Genomic DNA, 16,140 nt, shown 5'->3' on the forward strand with positions numbered 1-16,140 from the left:
TTAATGCTAGACATTTGCAGCAGACTGGCAGTAATAGGGAATGGCAAAGGAACTTAGTAGGAGTAAGGAAAGGCTAATGATCATATGAGGGGGAAGAAGGCCTGAGGAAAGCGTATGGTGGTTACTGGGAAGCACAAAGCACATGACTTATTACCAGAGCATCTTTTCTATTGAAAAAGGTTTTGGAAAATTAAAATGCATGTTGTAAAATGAAGTTAAGGCCGACTTTCATACTTTTCATGTCAGTACTTTGTACGGCACTGACTTGAGGAAGATGTGATGTTTGAACTGTGATAGTGAACTTGAATATGAAATCATATGCTCTGGCAACAAATAACTAGAAAGCAATTCATGTTGATTTGTATTAGCAAAACTGTGGTATCCCTGATAGGGGTATTTGTTTATTGTTGAAACTGTGTGAAGCTCTCTGTTGCACCTCCTGTGTTAGTTTATGGTCAGCTCTCTTCCCTTAAACTGAAACTAGCCGTTAAGTTGCAACAAAGTAGTTCTTGTAGTGTTTTTGACTTGTCATTCACTGTAAAATGAATGCTGAAATACATAGGGTCATGAAAGGAACTCTGGTAAAATATATTTCAGTGATTCAGTAATTGAGGATGCAGAACAACTGCATGATTCTCTGAGCAAATCTTTCTGTGGCCTGAACTCAGAAGAGTGTACTGAGTAGGTAGTCATAGCTGGAATGGTATTGCAGGTTCCTTCCCAGTGATCACAGTTCAGGTGAGGAGAGTAGGAAAAAGAGGAGAAAAACGTATTTCAGAGGATGTATAGGTTTTGCCAAGGATCAGCAGCCATGAAGACATGTAGGAAGGATGAAGATTACTGCTGAAATATGAGGACTTTTTTTTTTTTTTTTAGGATAAATAGGTTAGAGATGAGTCAGATTGGAAATCTGGATGGGGTTCCTTTGGTATATTGAGGTTTTGTTCAGTGAACATGTAGATGGGAAGGGAATGGATAAGAAAAACACAGTTGCTGCATAAACTGGTTGCCCTGAAAAGATGTGTTCCATGCTCATGTTGGTGTGTTACATTGAAGGGCTGAGGTGCAGCTGGCATTTTGTTAAATGCAAAATAATACCAAGTGAAAAATGTCTGTCTTGTATGAGTGTTTGCCTAGGGAAGAAGAGTAAATGGATGAAGATCTGTTAGAGTTGTGGAGTGAGAAAGTATAAGGACACTATATATCAAAACCGTGAGGAAGCCGTCTTCACTTCCTGCAGTTGTTTTTTTCCTGGTTGGACAATGACAAGAGAAAGTTTGTGGAGCTGGTCTGGCTGTCATAACAGATTAAATAACACTTAAATAAAGTTTAATTTTATTTTAAAAATCTAATTTCTTGTGTGTAACTTTAATTGTGGCTGGCGGGGTGTGTGGGTTTTTTCTGTGTGGGTTTTTTTTTGGTTGGTTGGGTTTGTTCTTTTTAGTAGCATATACTGAGTTTGCTGCTTCAGGAGCACTAAAAAAGCTTGCTACTACTTAGATGTGTAAGTGTGGTCAGCCCTCTTGGGATCAAATCAAAAGAAGATAAAAAATCTCTTCAGAAGTGCAACTGATTAGGAACAGGTCAAGGGAGGTTATCCTCCCCCTCTACACTGCCCTGGTGAGGCCACACCTGGAGTACTGTGTGCAGTTCTGGGCTCCCCAGTTCAAGAAAGACAAGGAACTACTGGACAGAGTCCAGCGGAGAGCTACAAAGATGATTAGAAGACTGGAGCATCTCTCTTATGAGGAAAGGCTGAGGGAGCTGGGACTGTTTAGCCTGGAGAAGACTGAGAGGGGATCTTATCAGTGCTTACAAATACCTTAAGGGTGGGTGTCAAGAGGAGGGGGCCAGACTCTTCTCAGTAGTGCCCAGTGACAGGACGAGGCAATAGGCACAAACTGAAACACGGGAAGTTCCATCTGAATATGAGAAAAAACTTCTTTACTTTGAGGGTGACAGAGCATTGGAACAGGCTGCTCAGGGAGGTTGTGGAGTCTTCGCCTCTGGAGATATTAAAAACCTGCCTGGACGTGACCCTGTACAACCCGCTCTAGGTGAACCTTCTTTAGTAGGGAGTTGGACTAGATGATCTGTAGAGATCCCTTCCAACCTCAGCCATTCTGTGACGGCAGTTGGGATGATGATGCAGGCAAAGCAAGAAAAATACTCTTATAGTTTCCGTGTTTGTGGAAGGGAATGTGAGTTTTGCAGATTTAATGGTGAAATAAGGAAATACAGTTACAATGCTGAAAACATACACATCTGTAAATCCTGCGTGCATTAACTGAGAAAATGGCTGTGGTATTTATAGGAAAGGAATTTGGATCAGGAGTAAGAGTTAACCTAAGGTTGATACACGTGAATTCTTTCATAAGGATGGTGGTTTAGACACAGTGTGTCCTGTACTGCAGGAATGATAACTTCTTACATTATTTCTATACAGTGTGTTTTCCCCCAGAAAGGGAGAAATCACGATTGACAAGGAAAAGAGCCAACTGAATTTTAATCTGAGAATCGGTCAGTTTCTCTGGTGTAAATAGGTTAGCCATGTTCTCCTACTGCAGATGGCATGCTTTTTCTGATGTAGATGACATCCTTTTGACACCATTTTATGTAGTGCAGAAAATGGCATTTAACTAAGACGAGAACCAGTGTGGAGTTACCTGTCGCATTTCCTCAGTGCTGTCTATGTTCATACTTTGGGAACCACTTGCCTGACAAGATTTGTAGCTAGTTAGGCAGGAGGCCTGATAGTAGTTTTTTGAATTGGAAGCAACATTCCTGGAAAGAAGGTACTCTTGAGTTCAAAAGTTACAGCAGGGAAGTGCAGAAAGTAAATGCCACATAGATGTTGTGATAGAAGTAAGGAGGAGCCAAAGGTTTCTATGGTATTATCAATGTTGTCTTGAAATATTAAAGTCCCTTTAATACTCTAAAATACTCAACTTCGTACTGTCCAAAAGTATATTTGTTTGATTTTTTAAAAATAAATTCCGAGTGGCTAGCCACAGAACTGGGTTTAAGCACTCTAGAATCTCTCTAAATCATCTCCTGTTGTGGATTCTTTGTTGTACGTAGGTCATTAAGCAGCTATATGTGGGCTGATTAACTAAAAATATTTACTAAGAACCTGAAGAGGAAACATGGAATCCCACTGTTTTAATCACATTACTCTCAGGGTTTTGATCTCCTGCACACAAAGGAATAGCCTAGTTGATACTGTACAGCAACAGTTAACATGCTTCTGCTAGTGCTGTCAGCATTCCCGCTGACATCAGTGATATCTAAAGCAGTAAACAGAAAGCAGCCATGTCTGTTCTTCCTGTACTAGGGGGAATCAAAATAAAATGCTGGTCAGATGGAGAGCAGCGAAGCTGGTAAGAAACTTTAAACTATTCAGAAAAGTTTTTGATGTAGAAAAGTGACTCTGAAAATGTTTAAATGTTCAGGTAAATACAGCACTATGTTTGCAGATCTTTCTAGAGTAAAGGATCCTATTTGTAACTCATACAGCAATGCTTCAAAGTAATCTAGCATTTTATAGGAAAGAAATTTACTGCGTTACCTTTTTATTCAGGAATCTCTTTGCTATAGTTAATCAAGAATGACTCTACAAGTTCTCAACAATTCTGTTTTTTTCTTAGGAAAAAAAAACAAAAATAAACTTCAAAAATGTGAACTGCTGGATGCATTTTATTCTGAGTTACTGTTCTTAATAGAAACTGGGCAATTGAGTCCTGAGACTTGCTGTAGTCATTTATAAATAAGTTCACGTTAAGACATTGGCTTATACCAGTCCTAGAATTAATGTGAATATTGTTGCAGTTTTTTGTAAGTATTTATATCCTAGAGGGCATTCTAAAATGAGGCTTCAGTGCTTTCTGAAAGGCTATTACAACACTCACATAGTAGGTTGAAAATAACTTCACTTCTTTAAAAGATGTTTTCATTTTCAGAGAACTTAAATCAGTTCTTATAAACACAGCGGATGGTATTTAAAATGTCAGTCAAAGCAAGCTATCTGGCATCAGAAGCTCCTTCTTGGGGATAAGAGTGCAAGGGCAAGAAATGATACACACTGCAACTTTGTAAAGTGCATACATGTGTGAACATTTCTCCCTCTAATCTGGTTTTGTGTTGTGATGTGAATGTTGATGTGTCATGGAAGAAATGAATACTACTCTCCCCTTCCAGACAATCGAAGGAAAGCAGAACCGCCTCTTGGAGGTCATGATCCTCGAACAGCAGTTCAGTTAAGAAGCCTCAGCACCGTTTTAAAGCGCCTCAAGGAAATCATGGAGGGGAAGAGCCAGGTAATTCTTGGGGATTTGTAGGCCCAAACTATCTAGAAACTGAACTGTTTACTGGGCTTCTCTGAGCTTCAGTTTTAGATACATCATGGGGATTTTTTTCAGATGTTTGAAGGATAAGTGAATAAACTCAAAAATCATTGTGTGAGTGCAGGGGAAACAATTTAAGTCAACACTGGCTTTTGACGTGTCAAACATCTGTCATATTGTGGGAGCAAAACATTGCAGTTGCTCAGCTTCTTGAACTTGGACCAGATGCTCTCATTTTAGACTCCTTCCCACTTCTGTATTACCTAATCTAGTATTACCTGATGCTTTTCTGCATTGAAGGCTAACCATGGGCAGGTGAAACACATCGACTGTCACAAATAGTAATGAGAATTCTGAGGATGAATTAGATCTGCTACTTACTGTGGTAGTGATTGGCCAGCAATATTTGCTTGAAAGGCTTGTCCTGTTTATCAATTTTGATTCAGCTGGATAAGGGTCTGGTGGTTGCTACTGACTTGCTGATTTCACCTCCCTCTGCTGTGTTGGACCATGCCTTTAAGAGGAGGATCTAGTTGAGAAAAGAAGCCACAGCTATTTATAAGTGACAATATAAATAGCTGTGTCTGGGAGCAAGACATGAACAGGCAAAAGTGCATTTAATTAAACTGAATGAAGAGGAAAAAGGCTTTTGGCTTGCTAGCTTTTACAGGTAGACTTTGAGTAAACTCACTTAGCTTCCAGTGCTATTCTGCTTGTGAGAGTAACTTTGCTTTGGTAGAAAAGGTGATATTTTTGAGGGTGAAACAAAAGCCTTTCATTGCAGTAAGCAGGGCATTGAGTGTGGCCCCTACTAATATTTCAGTTTGTGGCAGCTTCTGAAGGCCCTGGAGATTTTCAGACATCTTTGAAGCTATTGGAGAGGTGCTCAAACAGGCAGGATGCAGCAGTAAAACAGTATGTCTAGATCTTTCTCTGAAAGTGGTATGTTAGTTGTCAGGGTGCTGTGTGCAGCATCACTGCCCTTGACTGCAGCTGTGTTTTGCTTGAGTCACTCCAGGCAACAATTTCTTCTTACTGTGGACTTGGTCTGTCTCTACTTGAGACCGCTTTGCTGTTGTAGAAAGCATGTGTTAGCTCCTGGATGGTGCTGCTCTAATCAACCTCTACTGCTAATGCGGGCCAGTCTTTTGAACCCTTCCTTGTAGGCTCTTCTTGTCATGAGTGTTGGCTCTGACTTGACCAAGGCAGAGAGCTGGAAAGTGTCACCAGCAATGGCTGTGTTTCTAAACACCCAGTCATGTGCAAGTGGGGCAGAGGCAACGTGAGACAGATGGTAGGCACAGGCACTGCTGCTTGGAACAGCCACTCTCTATGTGGCAGAACCAGAGACTTGGCTTATCATACAGAGCTGCAGCAAAAACCGTTAATTGGCATCCCCTGCAGCTTTGGAGCAGTTCCTGGGCAAAGCTCTTCACTGCATCTTTCCCTGCTTGAAGCTTAGTTAGTGTTCATCTTAAAGAATTTCTAGACTCTCTTGAACACTAGACTGCCTTGAGCAGTCTTTGACCACTTTCTGTGTGAGTTTTCTTCGGTGAGGACAGCATGAAAATGCTGTCTCGTTGATTATAGCCATTTTGATCTCAAAATTGGTCTAGCAGCTATGTCAAACTTCACTTTGTGAACATCTGAAAATAAACCCCAAATCAGGGTATGCTTTTTTTTTTGGTTATGCGAAAATCAGAGTATGGATCACCTTTCTTCTCTGTGGTTACTCTCTTCTTGTGTTATTTTGAGAAAATTCTTGCAGCACTTTCTCTTCATAAGAAAAACCCAGAGTATTCAGTGCCTCTGAAAAGGCTTATTGCTGGAACTGAACTCTAGCAAAGAGTGTTTCACAGTCAGAGCTGTCATGTGACCCTTAGCAGTTGTCTCCATCCGTGGTAGTTGTAGCTGGTGTGCTCAGAATCATAATTGAGAGATTTGTCTTGCTCTATTTATAGCTACAACACCAAATGGAAGTTTTAACTCTTTGTTTTCAAGTCTTAAAAACAAGACAAAAATTCCTGTGGCTACACCCATGCTGTATATCAGTGTATGTTGTTATCTGCTGAATGTGTATTCCACAGTTGTCTTCACACAGCAGTCAACCTGGAGTTTTGATACAGCATCAATCTGGGACACAGGCATTTACAACTGTTTACTGAGGTTTTGAAGAATTTGATCATATAACAAAACTTTTTATGTGTGTCTATAATCCTTTTAAAGTACATGACAGTATTAACAGTTGCAATGATCTTCCTGCACTGATAATTCCTGATAACTTGATATCTGGATAACAGCTTCAGCTAATGCGTGGGGTTTGTTTGTTTTGTTTTTTTTTTAAACTGTGCTAGTTGAGGGCCTGTCATGTGCTAGGGGCAAATGAGAGCGAAGAGCAATCAGTACTTCATATGTTTGTTTCTTCTTGTCCTGCGAGGAGCAGGGAGTTGGACTCAATGATCCTTATAGGTCCCTTCCAACTCGAGATCTTCTGTGATGCTTGACCTTTATCTACAGCTCATGATAGTTTTTATCTACTTTGCTTCCATCTTGGATCAAGGCGGCAAAGGCTTACTAGACCTATTCTCACGACTAAGAACTCTCTCAGCCTTCTGGCTCCCTCTAAAACCACATGAAAAATCCTTTCTGTGCATGTGTGTGCTTATACACAAGAGTGTGCAAACACACACATATATGAATATATGAAATTGTCCTTTTCATATGCACAGTCTACAAAGCAGTCATGAATCTAAACATGCTTTTTTATTTATGAAAAAAAGATTGTTCTCTGCTGCCTTCCCTTGTAGGACAGTGACTTGAAGCAGTACTGGATGCCTGACAGCCAGTGCAAAGAATGCTATGACTGCAGTGAGAAATTCACCACCTTCCGGCGGAGGCACCACTGTCGACTTTGTGGGCAGATCTTCTGTAGTCGATGCTGCAATCAGGAAATTCCTGGAAAATTCATGGGCTACACAGGTAGGGTGTATCTGTTGAGAAGCAGAACATTCTCCCTGTGCTCAGCTCTGTTTGGACTACTGCATTTTAGATTCTGGCATCTGCTAGAGAATGCAGTACAGGTCTCTAGTGGGCTTAGAAATAAGCAAAAAGAATCACAGGACTTAATTCTACGATTTTTTTGTATGCACAATGGTGGAATATGCCATGCCTGCTTATTTTTATCAATACTATGTCCATGATGACAAAACAAATATGGCCACTATTTAACAAGGATGTTCACTACAAAAAGTACGCTCAAGTAAAAGCTGCTCTTAGTAATGGTAGTTTTAAAATGTAATGAGTCACATGTTCTAATTGAGGGTGAGGGAAATACCAATTACGAAACTCTAGACATCTCCTGATGGAGGTACTGATTTCCAGACATCAGCTGGTATGTCATATCTGACTGGCTATTGTTGTACCGTAATTTCAGTGTGCACATGTGCTCTCTCTCCACACCCCTGCAACCTGTCTCTCTCACACTAATTATGTGTTATGCATCATTTGACTTGGAGAAATTCCCTGAGTGTATAATTGTCTGATGTTTCGCTCTTTAAGGGAATATGAGAACTAGACTTCAAACATGCAAAGAGGTTTTTGAAACAGGAAATCCTTCTTTTCCCACCACTATGCACCTCTGATCCTGTAGGAACAGGGTACTTTTTGTTCCTGTTCACTTACACTCTCTGGTTCCCCTTTCCATAGGGGATCTCCGAGCCTGCACTTACTGCCGCAAAATAGCCTTAAGCTATGCACACTCCACAGACAGTAACTCCATTGGAGAAGACTTAAATGCTCTGTCAGATTCTGCGTGTTCTGTATCAGTGCTGGATCCCGTCGAGCCACGCACACCAGTTGGGAGCCGTAAAGCTAGCCGCAACATCTTTCTGGAGGAGGATCTAACCTGGCAAAGGTAAAGTGAATGGCTTCATGTTGAGCTCCAGAATCTTAACTGTGTTTTCAGGCTGACGCCTGCCAAGACAAAAGCTAGGTGCTGGTTTTCATCTAGGAAACTTAGAAGTGTATTTCCTGTAAAAATAACCTAATTCTGTGCTTGCTTCTAATATTCTTCTCTAGAAGTTGAAATGTGGAAGCTTTTCTAGTGGAGTTTTAAATTATTTGCAGTTCTTCCTTTAACCTCTATTGAATCAGTGATTCTGTACCAGTGACAGAGCAGGCTTTTAGCTTCAGAGTTTAAAAAGACAAAACCAAAAAGCATCACTTCTAACCACTGATGTATCGAGAGGCAAGTGAGTGTGACACTGATGCTTTACCTGTCACATGTTGGATTGGGCAAGACAATATAAGAGAGGCTGTCTGTGTAAATAAGAGAGAAATTGTAGAAGTAACCACCTGTTTCAACTGAAGTGGGATTGAAAGGATAGCTATAAAGGTTCTCTGATCTCCTTTCAAAGTATATTTCTTCTTATTGCTTTCAAATTAGGGGATCTTTATTTTTGGAAGATGAATACAAGAACACTGTACTTCTTCTCAAGTCGTGTGCAAGTTAGTTTCTGAGGACCTTGATTTAATTTAATGTGAGAGGGGGAAGAAATAATCAGGTGTGGTGTTTGTGCTCATTTCCCTAAAAACAGAAGAACAGGCAGGTGTGAAACTACTGAGGAGGTCTTGTGTCAGAGCATTTCTTTAACTGAGGGGTAGTGTTAGTGACATGTGCCTCTCAGCAGATCTCTTCTAGTGGTTCTGATAGTGTTAAAAGAAAAACCTCAAAAACAACTGTCGTCAGAAAATGCCCTGACCCTTGCTTTGCATATTGCTTTTCAGAGTGTGGTGCTCCTATATGGAAGCACTTAAATAATCAGCTTTAGGCCTAAATAAAGGAAAGTACTTCTGGTTCAATGTCATAGTCATCTAAAGCAGTAATGTTGTAATGCTTGGGATAAATACTACCAAATTTTGAATTAGAGAATAAGTATGTGCGCTCGGAATGCTTCTCTTCAGGTGTACAAAATAATAGAAGGTATCATTAGTTCTGTCTTCTGGTGTGTTATTAGTGTCTTTATTATGGCAATTCAACAGCTTGTAGACATGAACATAGAAAGAAAGTATTTATATCTTTATTTTGGGCAGCTTGTAGCACTCGAGAAAAATACTGTGTATTCTGTAAAGGCTGATAATTCTTCCTATACTAGAATGCTTAATCTTGTTGGTAGACACTAAGTAAACATGGGCTGCTTTTGTGCGTGAGAGGGGAGAGATTGAGATTAGGTAGTTTATTGTTGCTTTAGGAGGATTACAAATTTTTTCTGTGCTTATTGCTCTTAAAATGTAAAACTTTACAGTGGGCTACAGTGCTTTTTTTTTTTTTTTTTTTTAATACTGCATTTGGTATGTTCCTGGTTGACCTTCAGAGGTTTAAACTCAAGACATTGAATTTAAACAGCACCACAGTGGGAAGTGGCAACTCGCAGCTTCATAACAGAAGCAAAGCTTTTTTCTTCTAATATGTGGCTTCTGTGTGAGAAGCAGTTTGCTTCAGAAGAAAACTTGGGAGTTGAGGCTCTTCCCAAAATAAAGTATCTGAGATAAGGCTCTTGCCTCTCCTGCTGTCATATGCTGCAAAGCAGTAAGAAAAGTGTTTAGGGGAGTGAGGCTGTATTTAATTGTCTGACATTGCCCTGCTCTTTGAGCAGTTGGAACATAGAGGCGTGGGCTCCTGCTTTAACTGACTTTTGAAGTGCTATGTCCTTTAAAAGTGAAGGAGTGGTGTACTCTGGGCAAGTACAGCTACTCAGTTGTATTGTGTACATTTTCTCATGAAGAGCATGTACTGTGCTAGTAACATGTCTACATCCCAGAGCACAGCCAGTACAACTGTATCAGTTGGAGTGTAGTGGCTTATATCCAATACAGTCTTGCCAGTAGGAATTTTTATCGATGGTGTACAAGCATCTCCTCTCCTTCCTCCTGGGGTGGAAGGAAAAGGAGGGCAAAGGTGACAGCGATCAGGTTAAATAATTACAGAAGGTTGTCAGGCTATCTTAGTAAAAGCTGTCTAGCAATAGCTATAGATAGCATTGCTTGGATTGCAAAGAGGATGTGTTGGGGAGATGGGGGCGATGTCTCTACCTCCAAAGCATGGAATAGCAGCCTGTAAGGAAGGAGGATGTGTAAGAAAGGGATATAGGGGAAGAAGGCAGGAAGGCAGGGTAATAAGAGAAGTGGGAAGAGGCTGTATTGTCTTAAGACTGAGTCTGAAGGGAGAAGACTTGAGCACTGTCCTCCAGATATCATTGGCCTACAGATGGGGAAAGATTTCCCTATTCCCTCATTGATTTAACAGTCATGGGTGTGAATGAGAGGTAACATTATAATTAGCTGTATTTTAATTCCAGCTGTTCTGACACTGCTGCATGTGGCAAATCTCTCAAACATCTGTAACATGCTCCTTTTGCTTGCAGTTTGATTCACCCAGACTCTTCAACTACCACATTGTCTGCACGCCTTGGGTCTGTCCAGGAAGATGCAGGGAAGTCGCCAGCTAGGAACAGGTAAACCAATCATATCTGAGTATTTTCTGTTCTGGATGCACTCCTAGCACACTCTTCACTTTAAAGCCTGTATTTTGAGGCTTCTTTTTACTGAGCATGCTGTTTCATGTCTAAAATGAGACACTCTATTACCCACATGTAATGATAAGGAAAGACCATTTATATTACATATTCGTATTAATAAATGTACTACTTTTGAGGAACCTGTAGTTTGCTGCTGAGTCGGTCAAATAGAAGTGGTGGTGAAGAGGACAGAAAGGGAAAGAAGTGGCTGAGAAAGGTAGAGTTCTGAGGAAGCTGAAGAAAAGAGAGTAACAGAGACTTGGTAATGGGAGGCAAAGATTGAGGTCGTGGAGGAGCAGAGGTGTAGTTTTTGTTTGTTTGTTTTGCTCTCTGTGCACTCTCTGCTCCCTGTGTTCTTCCATTAAGTGTGATCCTGTTTAAGTTACCAGCCTTCCTTAGGCTAAAATCCCCTCATAGGTCTTTGTGCAAGAGTGCTGGAATGAACTTGGAAATGTTCATGAGAGCTTTAGTATAAGTTGTGAATGCTTGAGCTTAATCCCGCTAAATAAGCTGGTATTAGAAGAACAAGTAATTTCCACTTCACAGTGCTTCTGGTATGGTTCTGGTTACCTAATTCCATTATGGTTAAATTGGGGAAACAAAGGTGAGGCAAGGATATGAGGAACAGAGCAAAGATAATCCAAATTTCAGTGTTGTAGTCAGGAGACGTTCAGAGACTTCTTTGCATTGGTGTTACAGGAACGCAGAATGTTTAGCAATTTGGTGGGATCTGGCAGGACCAGCAAAGACTAGGGAACTCAGCTGAGAAGGATGCTGGGTGTGCATCTCAGGGAACGGACTGCTTGGAGTCTTTGTCTTCTGTGTGATGGGGATGGTTAGGAGGAGATGCACACTGATGGGACAACTGAGAACCAAAGATCTCACCTAGAGGGAGTAAAATACTGGTGAATAAACTAATACCAAGAATCAATTCTGAGCAAACACGGCAGGGAGTCCAGAGTTAAAAGTTCAGTGCTAAATAGCTGCAGTGATGTCAAGAAGTGTATGAAACTTTGAGGATGCTCTCCTGCTTCCTATTTGAATTGATGCTGTCTATTTTAAAAGGCCTTTGCTGTTTGCTCACACATGCAGTAGTAGAAGGGTTCCAAGCTGGACCTGGCAGGCTCAAACTGCTCATTCAAGTTAAATTTTAACTCTGTCTGTTCATGGCCTCACCATAGTACTTACGTGTCTGGACTCACATTTGAGAAGTAATGATGAGGCATAACCTGTCTCCGTCAAAATTCTGAACCTGTGGAAACAAAGCTATTGGCTTTGGGCTAAGCAATGCTAGCCTCTAGATCTTCTCAAAGCAGCTGTAGATGTTTCTTTGAGGCAAGCTTGACCATGCCTCTTTCTAGATGAGGTGAGGCAAAAAAGATGCAGGTTGAGTGCATTTAGATGCAGGCAGCAGAAGTTACTTAGTATTAGTTTTCCCTGTGGGTGGGGGATATGTGATTTTTTTTTTTCTCAGACTGATCATTTATGGAGAAAAAAACCCAGCACAACAGTCAAATGTTGCAAGTGGAGGGATTCAAACTTCTCCTTTGCAGATCCTTCTAAAGTATAGGGTTTTTCATTGCAAAATCTCCCCCTCTGTTTTTAGAAAAGATAAATACAATAAAGTTGTGGATGTAACTGGTAATGATAAAGACACAGATATGAAATCTGACTGTTCTAACTCTTGCTTAATGCCCTTTTACACAAATCAAAAGTCCCTGCTGCTTACAGGTAGGTGGGATGGTTAAAGTAGCTGCTGTGAAACAGCTGGGAGGAGTGCTTAATGATGGACTTTCATGTCAGTCTCATCTTACACGTAAGAATGCTTTCTGTTAAGCTGCGTAACTCTGCCAGTTCTAACTTTGCTTAACTTGAGAGCATCTGAACAGTAGAAGATTAGCAGAATTTTAGGCTGCCTTGAATGCCTGACTATGACGGAAAGTTTTTCCTTATTGCCCCTAGATGTATATTAGATGTAGTGTGAACATAGTTTCCTTTGATTCTGCATAAATGACTAAAAAGGACTGAGTAAAAGCCTTTATCAGCCCTTTTCCTTCTCAAGAGACAGAGGAGGAAAAAGCAGAGATTTTGAGATTATTGTGCCTTCAGTGCCTACTTCCTCGCGGTACAAAAGCTGTAATAGAGTGGCATTGCTATTTCATGCCTGGGCTCAGCCGCATCATCCATTGAGAATTCTTGGGAATAATTAGAGTGCCTCTTAGCCAGTTAGCAAGCTCTGTGAAGTTATCTGAGTTTCATTCCAAAGACTAGAGGCTGGCAACAGTTCTCATCATTGAGACTGCTGCAAGCCTCTTGAGTCAGTTTAGCGTTGGCATTTTGCGCTTCCCTGTTCTGTATGCAGAAGCCTTATCCATCCTCACTCCTTAGAGCGCTGTTAGCATGAATAGCTTACACAGCATGCTTTTTGCTGCTGTGTGATGAGAAGTTGCACTCTGGTTATTCAGGGGCTTAGTCTAGTTGTGGGATATTGGAGCAGAGCATATCTGGAACTTGTATTTGCTTTCGTAGCTTTGCAGTGATTATTGCAAAATGGTGTGTTTGTACTGGATGCATAGCCAAGATTTCCTAACAGCTGGGCTGAGATCAGGTGGATGCTCCATATCACAGTACAAGGAAAATTGCTGGCTGGAGCAACCTCCAGCTTCAGCAGATAGTTTAGCCACCCTAGGGAGCAGGTGCTCAAACTTCCAGACTCTGCAGGCTCAGCCATATATTTCAGAGAGCTGAGGAGAAGGAATTTTAAATGGGTCAAGGAGATAAAGAATCTCAGTGCCCTGTTACAGGGATCCTGGTGTTGGCTGACCTTGCTGGCATCTGTCTTGCCTCCAAGCCACTGGAGCTTCTATTACCCAGTATCCCACCCCTTCCCCAGCCTAGTCAAATGCAGACATATACAAATTGCCGTGGCCAAACTTAGTTCTAACTGCTTCCCACAAAGAGCTTTACAAAAGTTTGTGTTTAACTTAGATGCTCCAAAGCACTACACTTGCTTCCTAGGAATCCCTTCTGCTTTGACGGCAGAGGAAGCTTTAAGCAGTAACTCTGTACTGAGGAGAGTGAACAATGTCACAGGCTTAAGTTCCTTTTTAGCATGCTACACGATCAATGCCTGCTCTGGTGAAGCACTGAACGATGAACACTTATACTTCAATTCTTCTCTCTTCTACTACAGATCAGCCAGCATCACTAACCTGTCACTGGATCGGTCAGGTTCACCAATGGTGCCTGCCTATGAGACATCTGTCAGCCCCCAGGCCAGTCGCACACATATGAAGGCAGAGACCAGCGAGGATGAGCGCAAAATCCTTCTGGTACTTTTCAGACTTCTGTTTGCCTTGCTCTGTGAAGGCAGTGAAGTTTGCCTTTCTTGTATTATGCAGCAGGAGTATCTTGCTGCCTTTAAAGGCTCTTGTCTGAGCACTCTTACCTGGGCCCCTCTTCCAGGTGGTGTGGGGATGGAGAATATTGATGCTGCTTTGGGCACTTTCATATTCCTGAAACAAATCATAGTTTCATGTGGTGTTTGCATAAAGGTATTTACAGTTTTAGTCTTGGGAAGTGTGTTACGCAGTGTGGAGTTGGTGTATGGTGGCTCCTTGTGGGTTAAACCTGTCATGGTTGCAGCTGTAATACAATGACCTGATTCTGTATTTCTCCAAGTTCAGATTTTCCCTTTCACAGGCCACATAATCGGAAACTTTAAACAGCTGCTTCAGAATGGTTACACCATGATGAGTGAGTTAAAGCTGTTACAGCTTATTGGGCCAAAACATAACTTGGGCCCTCCCCTTGTTTGCAGGATAAACGTAACATTTTGTAGAAGGTTGTAGTGACATACTTGTTCAAAGAAAAATCAATGTGCAACAGTATTCTGTGTAATCCTGTTATCCCCTCCCCACAGAGGCAGTATTGTACATGGCAGTTACTGTACAATGTTCAGTAGAAAATAGTGTTTCTTTTCTTTGAGAGAGGGGAAGCATTTCCAAAAAATGGGACAAAAAGATGCAGAGAAGGGAAGGGAGTGTTTTTCATACATTAAAAGATACAAGATTGCTCCCCATTGCCAATTTAAAATCAGGAAGGCTAATTTCTGTGTTGTCAGGTATTTGCCTGCTGTCAGCAAAATGCATGCAAGTATTCCTGAGGGTGCAGAAACACCCTAGTTCCTGTTCAGTTGCATAACTCCTTTCCAGGGTGCTCTGTAAATGGATAATCGCATGAGGGAGAAACATTTTTAAGGCACGTCTTTACACCACCCTTCCCCGTGCATGTATGTTAATGCAGGAAAAATGAAATTTAAAATGCTGTGATTCCTTCCTTGGGGGAGAAGAGGATTGGTATTATCGCTTCTGTTCGTGTAAGTGCAGAAGATGCAGTGTCAGCTAATTACTATTTTCTGTGAATTCCCACTCTTTGTTTAATGCCCTTAGCAAGTGGAGCTGACTCTATATCAGGAGTAATTTAAAGCGTAACATATTCCATTCAGAAGACTAATGAACTTTGCTCATGAAATAAAAGGTGGGGGAGGATGTGCGTACTCTGTGGTAAGCACATACTTCTCTGAACTAGAGGTCAAAATCCTTGAGTTGAAATGATTTGCTGTGTTCTGCCAGTTTGGCCAGTTTACTGAATTCACCATGTGAGTTAAGGGTAAACTGCAAGGCAGCTGAACTATGGAATCGACAGTTGCATCAAATCTTGTGATCCTATGACGTGTTCTGTTACTGATCCGTTTGACTCTATACCTGATATGAAAGGGGGGCAGCTGGCATTAGTTTTAGGATAATACCCAGGACAGCCACTGCTGGAAATAAAAGCAGAAAGCCAGTCCAGTAACAGAAGTGGAGCAAAACTCTTGGATCTCAGGGCACCTTTGGGAAAGTGCAATAATGTGGGTCTGGCAGTAAACTGGAAAGCTGAAACCAGTTAAAATTTATTAAAGCTTTTTTTTTTCCTCTGTTACACAAAAATAGAATGAGTGAGGTATTTGAGGAAAGTGAGATGTAGTGTCTTTTCTCCACCCCTTGGGGTGCTCTGTTGCACTCTCAAAATAATCCCAGGTCCCATTTTCTGCTCTGCAACAATGGATTGTGCTGTGCCAAAGCCAGGGTGCATACGGGAAAGCAAAAGGGGCCAAGTGCAGAGAGACGGCTCAGTTTGGATGGACTGTAGCCTACACAAGAGTTGGCGCACATGCTTAA

At 41.3% G+C, this 16,140-nt stretch overlaps 1 protein-coding gene across 10 annotated transcripts in view; it reads left to right on the top strand.

Annotated features, from left to right (window-relative positions):
- Positions 1-16,140, top strand: part of PIKFYVE (phosphoinositide kinase, FYVE-type zinc finger containing) — a 69,809-nt gene that overhangs the window by 8,266 nt on the left and 45,403 nt on the right. For 8 of the 10 annotated variants that reach the window (XM_068407305.1, XM_068407306.1, XM_068407312.1 and 5 more), the window contains exons 4-8: positions 4,198-4,316; positions 7,151-7,322; positions 8,049-8,256; positions 10,766-10,855; positions 14,112-14,250. In XM_068407305.1, coding sequence (XP_068263406.1) covers positions 4,198-4,316; positions 7,151-7,322; positions 8,049-8,256; positions 10,766-10,855; positions 14,112-14,250 — 728 coding nt within the window. Of the gene's footprint in view, positions 1-3,296; positions 3,381-4,197; positions 4,317-7,150; positions 7,323-8,048; positions 8,257-10,765; positions 10,856-14,111; positions 14,251-16,140 lie in introns of those variants that run through there. The other 2 variants (XM_068407311.1, XM_068407313.1) reach the window with 2 other exon arrangements.

This window comes from Nyctibius grandis, chromosome 9 (genome assembly GCF_013368605.1).
Source record: "Nyctibius grandis isolate bNycGra1 chromosome 9, bNycGra1.pri, whole genome shotgun sequence".
Lineage (NCBI taxonomy): Eukaryota > Metazoa > Chordata > Aves > Nyctibiiformes > Nyctibiidae > Nyctibius > Nyctibius grandis.